At 40.2% G+C, this 8,967-nt stretch overlaps 1 protein-coding gene across 1 annotated transcript; it reads right to left on the bottom strand.

Moving 5' to 3' along the window:
- Window positions 1-1,593: 1,593 nt before the first annotated feature.
- Window positions 1,594-7,201, bottom strand: LOC131237638 (probable terpene synthase 11). Its single transcript, XM_058235527.1, has 7 exons — window positions 6,987-7,201; window positions 5,394-5,661; window positions 3,418-3,790; window positions 3,079-3,297; window positions 2,770-2,908; window positions 2,399-2,647; window positions 1,594-2,068 (listed from the first exon to the last, which is right to left on the bottom strand). The coding sequence occupies exons 1-7, from the start codon at window positions 7,173-7,175 to the stop codon at window positions 1,736-1,738; spliced, it is 1,770 nt and encodes a 589-aa protein (XP_058091510.1). The 5' UTR covers window positions 7,176-7,201; the 3' UTR covers window positions 1,594-1,735.
- Between the last annotated feature and the right edge of the window lie 1,766 nt (window positions 7,202-8,967).

Below are 8,967 nucleotides of genomic sequence, written 5' to 3'. Positions count from 1 at the left end.
AAAAATCACCGTCCTTGTATTTACACTAGATCTAACATCGCTAGATCTAATGAATAAGAACATGACAAATTGCATCACCACCATAATAAAAATCAAGGCGTGATCTTACATTTGACATGGACAGAAGGAGATAGTAACATCCGAAAGAATTTGAGTAAAAGTTGTCACAAAGACACTGTGATAAATTAAACAAGAGAAGCCATAAGCTCCATATAGTGACTTAAAGGGAATGCAAATGATCACTTTTTAGTTAGTGGTGACCTTTTCAATCGGCTAGTTAATCCAGAGAAGATCATAGAGATTGATTTTGAATACAATTCTCCTACTTCCGTCTTACACCTTTATAAATTCAGTAAAGATTGAAAAACTCAGGGCCATGTCAATCCAACATAACTCTACTCTTTCAATGCAATATTGCTAATGACTTGAGATTTTAGTATATATGTGTATATATGCATATGTGTACACTTGCATTCGTTGAAGCATACTTGCATACATCCATGCATCAATTATTATATCTAAGTTAATTGTGGTTATTGAGATGCATAATCGATCTATCTAGTATGTGTAAGACTCTTATCAAGTGGGTCACACATGATCATTGGTTCAGATCTGACCATTGGATTATTCAGATTAAACGATTCAGTGGGCCTCACTTCAGTTGTGATAATTGTAAATAAGTTTGGGGTGAGACGCTTGAACCGTTGTCCCTATACTCAGTTATTAAGCTAAATATAAAAACCTACGGTGTAGAGACCCTAGAGGGAGAAGTGTGATGAGTAAGCTTCTAGCCTTCTTTCCTCTATATATATATATATATATATATATATATATATATATAGATGTTTTGGTCCCATCATCAACACAAAAGATAAAACCCTAGTTCCATTGAAGGTTCTCCTAAGGATGTGAGGTGCAGAAGATCAAAATTTATGTCGGCAACAATGAGACATCGGGATGTCTTCCTAATCAGTTACGCGTTAAGATTATTGTGTTGAATCTCCATTATTAATGTATAGACGATCCGTCAATTCCACGATACAAATCTATCCGTATGAACCATTAACTTATGTAGTGATCAGTAATTTTGTGTAAATAGGTATATATCTTCGGGTAAACTTGCACTCTAGTCAAGTATACTAACAAAACCAACAGTTCACTTTTAATATATTCTAAATCTAACCGTAAAATATCATGAACGTACTCAATCATGATCTGTGACCAATATATCAAAACGAACGTAACTTTATACTTACACTAAACATCTATCTAATTAAGATTATACACTTGTCCACCTAATCAGCCTGATCTAAACCGTCTAATCTTAAGAGACCTAGACCTTCTAGCGAGCCCGTAAAGATAGAGTTCAATCTACCTTTATTTGACACTACACCCATACTTGCACATGGGAAACAGGGAATTTATCAATTTTTCAGCTGGGCTTATGCCCATCCAAACTTTCCTATTCAGATTTGGGCTTGCTGTGGTAAGCCCAGACGGGACTCGAGACTCAGGTCTGAAGTGTTGGCCGGCCCAAACCTCGCCCATTGCCAACGCCAGTTAGAATTGTTTCCAGCAGGAAACAACCATCATCATTCACTGTATAAAGACAGTTAAGTACACAAAAGAAGTGCCACATCTGTAAGATGTTACTTTGAAATTTCTGTGGTTGATTTCAAAAAACAAAAGACAAAATTTCAAATTCAAGGTTGTCATGAGCCCATGTGTTAGATTCTCATTCGATGTGAAAGGCCGACTCAGGCCCAATGAAGATATCATGAAGCATAATAGGCTTGACGATCAACGACTGGATGTGATCTTCCACCCCAAAAAGTCTATCATCATCTCCATGCTGATAAATGATTTGGGCAGTTCTGGAGAGGTTTAGGCAAGCTTCTGTTATGGCTGAAGGAATTGGAGTCTGAGCAAGCAATTCCCCGTTGAGCTCCTGCCATAAGTTATGAATTAATCGCCGAACATGTTTTCGGGCATTCTCGTCTGAAGAAACACCGTTCTCTCGCATGTAACATTCCATGCTTGAAGCAACATCGCCGCGTTCTTGCTCGTCCTGGACACATCATCGAGCCACATAGTGTTTGATCCGCATTTAGCATTTAGGTCACTCTACGCTTAGTTCGAATGACTAGGGCCATGTTTGGATGCTCAGTGGAACTAAATTGCAATAATCCAATTCTTAAAACAAATAATCAAGGAGTGGGTAGGTTACAACATTTCAATTAGCAATAATGGTCCGTCACAATGCAAGTCCTACCCAATTTAGATCGAAATTAATCCTCCTTCATTTGTTTCCACTTCCACTTTATTGAATTGGATAATTGTAATTGAATCCAATTGAGAATCAGACCAGACCCGAAGATTGGTAACTGATCATACTCACCCTTGATGTTCCTAGATCATCCCAAAGTCGAAGGATCCGCCCCGAGCAAGAGAAGATCTTGGGATAGGGATCAAGGAAGTCCACACTTTCAACGGTCATATCTTGCCCTATGAGAAAGAAAGCATGGACTAATGCCATGTATGTCCCACCAGTGGTCACTCCATTCTCTAGATAATCTTCTAGTGTGGGCACATATCCCTTGCTACACCATTTTGCTTCCACTAGAAATGCATCAAATATATCTAACCACTACAACCACAACCACAGCAACAACAACAACGATAACGACAACTACAACAAAGCTATCTGAATTTCTAAATACTTGAAAAGAAAGAGAGATGGATAGAAGGAGAAATTGGAAGAGTATGTACCGTTCTTCTTAGGTGGTGTGTGATACTCCAACCATGTTCTTTGAGGACTCTGTAGCCTGTCTCATTGGTTGTGTTGTACAAGGCCATGTAACATATTTTCATGTACTCAGGAAGGTGCTCCATCGCACCAAGATCCCATCTACAGAAATCCCAAAAAAACGACCGTTCAAAACATGCAAGCCATGCGTCGTTAGAATTTTCACGGTCATCAGATGAGCGATCCAGACTATTAAACCATGGGTCCCACTTGTTCGACTAAGAATGTAGATTGATGATAGGATGTCGTTAATCATGAATCAAATTACTAACCTTTGAATTGCATTGGTGAAGAGGACTAGTTCATCCAACGGTCCATAGCTGTCATACATGTCATCAACGACTAGCAAGATAGCAATGGCTTTGGTCAGTTCGATCCGGCACTTCGAGAAGTGGGGCTCCCAGAACATCCCCACGGTCCACAGGTAGCACTCTAATGGCCGATCTCGAGCGAAGCTCAGCTTCTCTACAAGACCCAACTCCCTCCACCACCTAGACCAGATTTAACACAGGCAATCGTTGAATGAACAAACGGACAACCAAGTGCAAAACAAACCGAGTCAACTCAAACAAGTCGAATTGAGCCATCGATCCTTACAAACACGGGATTACCTTAGTATCTCATCCAACTCCCTTAGGTGTAGTGATTGGACCATGTTGAAATCCAAAGCTGCTAGTTCTAGGAGACCTGAGTCCCTTCCATTTTCCTTGCTATACTCCTCAATGTAACTCCTAGCTTCCAACCTTACCATCCTCTTGTGTCTAGGAAGCTCCAAGGAATGCATAATTTCTCTAACAAGGTGCCCTTTTGAACTTAGGACTGATGTTTTAAGGTGCCCCTTTGAGAATTCCATGGCTTCTGATAGTATGTCTTCGCCATCTCTACCCAAGTAGGAAGCTTCATAGAGACTCAACAACCCCCAAGTGTCTTTCCTTAAGGACTCCTTGAATTTCCCTTCTTTGTCCATGAATTTTTGAAATACACCTGTTTGGCAACATATTCCAATCTGCAGCAATCAGAAACTAGGTATGGCCTGTGGGGTGCATGCATAGTTTTAAGACTCGGACAAGTCTGACAAGACTCGTTGAGTCGACTCAGACTCAGTCCAAACATATCTGGTTTGATACCCTGAGTCACCTCTAATATAGGTGGATGGCGCCGATTCAGCCCTTACTAGTCGGGTCAAATTGTGGCTGTTTAAACCAGTGGTGCATGGTCTCTTTCCACAAACACCAAGTTGTGCTAGTGGGGCCCTGGTTCAGTTATCTGAATTAGGGATGGCTCATGCAACTAAAATCCCATAGGTGGCTAACGGATAGGAGAATACAATTCCATGAATTTTTAAGTTATAAGTGACTATCACCTAAAAGTGACTTTTATGTTTAATTTAATATTATATATTTGGAAGTGACTTATAAGTTATCTCTTATATATAAATCAAAACACATATCTTTCTCATATTTTAAATACAAATTTTATCTATGAGTGGCTTACAAGCCATGGTTCATAATAAGGGTCCATTTGGGTACCATCAAATAAGTTACTTTTTCTATTGAAAGCAACAGCAAGGTAACTTTTTTTAGATAAGTTTGGTTTATGATCAACTATAAGTAATTTTTTTAAAAAGTTATCTAATCACTCTAGTTTAATAAGTAAAAATCAAGATAAGCTACTTGAAATATAAGTAATTTAAGTAACTTGGATTTGAGTCCTTATCTCAGTGGTAGACTCCGAGGAGTATCAACACCAGATCTTGGGTTGGATACCCATAGGTGGTGAAATCCCACTAGGGTGTGTTGGGTGCTTGTGTAAAAAAAGAGGAAATTAAAAATTTTATAAAAAATAATAAATAAATCCAAATATCGTTTAAGTGAATTATTGATTGTAAGTCATAATTACATCCAAACATTATCTAAAACTTACGCAACTTTAAAGGCATCCAAAAGCCTATTATTTTGTACCAAGGATCTTCTAAGATGAAGGAATTTTGGTGCATAGGTTATCCATGGTGAGGCATATCAGAGAACGGTTTGGATCAATGAATTGTGGGACCCACTTGTACAGACTAAAAGCTCGAGTGTACATAACCATTGGCCTAAAATGGTTTGGCAGTTTAATGTTGTTAACCGTCTGATCATTTGCATATTTTTCGATGAAAGACATAAGTAATGGATGGGTCCACGAAGATTCGACTGATCAGAGGGTTAGGAACTTAAGATATGTGATTTTCAGGATCTGAAATGTCCAAGAGATGAACATGGGCCAGTGAATTGATAGGATAGTAGATAAGGCTTATGCACGGCTGAGGTCAACCCAGACAACGCATCTCTGCCTACCATGGATGGGTCACGGTACAGTAGGAAGCTGTCCTGCCTGTGATCTTCGAATGGACGGTGGAAAAATGCTCAACCGGTCCACATTCAAAATGGAAAATCAGACGGCTAGTACTGTCCCATTAGTTTATTTCTGTAGACTGTCCCATCCACCTTAGGACTCTTCAGATGAGCGGTCCAGATCACTGAAAAGTGCAGCCAGGTGGATTCTTCGCAGCACGTGTGCACGAAACAGAACGAGACAGCGCACGTACTGGGTGGCACGTTGTATGAATGTTGTCTTAGCAGTCTAAAGGCAAGAGATGTGAGGAAGAGGTCGTGGTCATCTTTGCTGTTGGAAAAAAGGTCAAAAAATGCACTGATCTCCTCTTGGAAATGGTAAGCAATTCCCAACCGTTGAAGCGTATCGATCAATTTCATTGTAGCGGTTGGATCATACGGTTCTTTAATTAATTTCTTTGCGGCTTCTTCCTTCAATTCTTCAATCCGTGTGGTGTTGGTGTCGGGGTGGGAGGCTGGGGCCTATGTAAGGAACAAAAACAAAACAATGAGAGAGAGGTTAGAAAGAGAGCTTGGGTCCCAGTTGGTTACATGGAGCGATGATCTTGACCGTCCAAACCTACTTAGGAATCCCCACCATTTCTGTAACAATCAAGAAAACAGCATGAATGCATACGTCTAGGTGGAAAATGCATCACTCAGCTTCCGGTTTTGAGTTTTGAGTGTCGAGAAAGTCACGCAACTGAGTTACTAACCTTGTATAAAGCGGCCAAGAAAGTTACAAACAGATGGTGTATGGAAAATCTGTAGGGCCCACCATGATGTGTCTGTTTTATCCATGCCGTCCATCCATTATGACAGCTCATTTTAGAGGAATAACCCAAAAATGAGGCAGATCCAAATCTCAGGTGGACCACACCAGCGGAAGTAGTGGTGATTGAACGCCCACCATTAAAAACTTCCTACGGACCACTGTAATGGTCTAAATCTTTTGTGGCCCCAGGAAGTTTTTAATGGTGTCCGTTCAATCACCACTGTTTTCTGTGGTATGGTCCACCTGATATTTGGATCTGCCTCATTTTTTGGGAACATGCCCTAAAATATATGAGCTGGAAAAATGGATGGACGGAGTGGATGAAACATATACAATGGTGGGGCCACAGAGCGAGTCAGCGTCAACCTGTATTGCCCCCACCAACTGATTTATTCTCACATGTTACTGACACACATGATGTGCTTATTACACAAAAATGTGTTGCATTTAGTGGGAAGGAGCTGTAAATCTGGGAAGCTGATAATGACTGGGCCCACGAGAAATTTATGGTGCCAGAGGATATATATAAGTATCCTCGAGCCTTGAATAGTAATAAGTGGGCCCAGTAACTTAGTTATCTAGACCATTGATTTCATGGGCCCCAGCGTTGGTAGATCATGCAACCAAAATTATGCAGATAGGGAACTCATGTTCCATCCAATCTTCGGTTTTATTCTATCGAATGTGGTCCATTGATTACCAGTCGAACGGTCATGATTATTTGGTTAGGGGATTGATTTCTAAGATCCCCCTATAGCCCGTCAGGACTTATCATATCAACAGTCCGGATCACGAAGAAGTGGGCCCCACTTGTCCAATGTGTCTGATTTTAGATGGTATGGATCACCTGAGTTCTGTACACGGCTGATTTTTGGGATATCCCATTACCTAAAGGGGACCCATCAAATGTACGGTGTTGATATTCAACACACATCACAGTGGGGCTCACACAGCTCAACCTCACGGGAAGTTCTCATGAGCTCCACCGCCTAGAACCATTTCATATATATGTATATCAGTGCTAGAGAAATACCATGCGTTCATGAGGGAGAGAGTTGAATAAGTTGTAGTTTGGATGTAAGGTATGAGAGCTTGCTTGAGTATGGACGGTGAGATTTCTCCTCCATGAGTGGCCAAGTGAAGAAGGGTGGCACCATTTCTGAAGTTGAAGACGAGCCGTTGGTGGAGATGGTGAGAGAAGGGAGTTTATCAAGCCAGCCATTTCCAAGCTTTTGTGCGTTCGATGCGAGTACTTTGAGAGGTATTTATTGGAAAAACTAAGTACCGCCACGTGATTTCGATCGGAATCAAATCACGGAAATAGAATTGGTCATGATGCCGCTGGACGATGTGAAATGGTAGTCCATGAGACCAAGTTGTACATATGGATCACCCTCGGCTATCGAAATCACGTCGTAGGACCGATAGGATGACCTGATTACTTGGGAAATTGGATCAGATGTACGATTATCACTATTCGATAAATGGATATGATGTTTGAATGAAAGCCGTTGGTCAATCTGATCCGTTTATCAAAACATGCTAGATCTGTTGCACGGGAAATAAATGCCTAGCCATTAAAACCTTCCTCAAGCCCTTTCATGTGGTCCACTTGAGTTTTCCATCGGCATCATTTTTTCCCTCATGGCCTAAAATGAGCTTTAAAAAACGGATGAATGGGGTGGATTTTTCACAAACGTCACAGTGGACCACTCCTAGCTTCTGAGTGGCCTCTTCATCGCAAGCGATCTACGTCCGTCTCACAGCGCAGGACGTTACCTAATCAAATCCCGTCATGATCGGGTCACCATGGATGTCTACGCTGCACAATCACCAATTCATAGAGGTGTACACAAGTCGAGTCGAGTCAAGCTGATCCGAGTATTGTCCAGCTCGTGCTCGACTCAAACTGCTCGAGCCCCAGCTTGTGTTGGGTTCGGCTCGGCCTTCGAGCTCGGAATAGCAGCTTGTGCTTGGCTCATCCGAGTCCGAGCCAAGGTCGAGCAGATTTCGAGCCAAGTTCATTAATTAACAAATTCATTTGGCTGCACTATTTAAGTTTAAATAGGAGAGAGATTCCTAGTATTTGAAATCACTTATTTAGGATTAGATTATGCAAAATAATCCAAACAATGGTCCATCAAAATTAATGGTCAAAATCAAATATAATATAGATATGGTTAAATAATGAATTTAAGCCATGCATCCCACATTTAAAACAAATGGTCCATGCCGATTATATCAGAGAAATGTTCGGCCATTCACTTAAAAATGCCTATAATTGATGCTTTAAAAATTAATTAAATATAAGGATCTTAACCACCCAGTCATCAGATAGAAAATCGAAAGTACGTATTTAATCTAGACTGACCATCAAGTGGGGCCCACCTTTTGTTGTGGATTACTGTTAAAAGATCACTTTAATCAGATAATTAATGCAGACCATCATATCAATGGTTAGGAAATGCATGATCCGTATCTAGTATACTTTGAAACCTCTAACATTGTCCATCATGTGGCACTACTTTTAAATAACCCCTCTCTAATATTCATGATCTGGACCATCCCATCATATGGGATTTGCTAATCCATTTTAAAAATCACTTTAATTAGATTATTCTAACTATTTGATCCATGAAATGGATGATCCATCAAGATTATAATAGAGAAGTTCGAATCATTGATCTAGATTGTTAATCATGGTGGGCCTATCTTTGATTACTCTTCCCTCTTAAGAGCCACTTTGATCGGTTGATCCTAACCATCTAATCAATAGCTAGAAAGATTCACAATCCATATCAATTAGAGTAATTGATCTACATTACCTATAACATGGGCCTATCATTGATTCCCATCTCTCTAATAAACCTCTTTAATACAAAATGATCCTAACTATCACATCAACTGATAGGAAATAGATGGTCCATATTTATTATACTAGGAGATTTCATATTCGTCATCTAACCCTTTATCAGTTGGGATCCATCTTTCATTTGGAACCTCAACCAAAACTC

Source organism: Magnolia sinica, chromosome 1 (assembly GCF_029962835.1).
Source record: "Magnolia sinica isolate HGM2019 chromosome 1, MsV1, whole genome shotgun sequence".
Classification (NCBI taxonomy): Eukaryota; Viridiplantae; Streptophyta; class Magnoliopsida; order Magnoliales; family Magnoliaceae; genus Magnolia; species Magnolia sinica.
The sequence above is the reverse complement of the archived record's forward strand: the minus strand, read 5'-3'. Positions and strand labels throughout refer to the sequence as shown.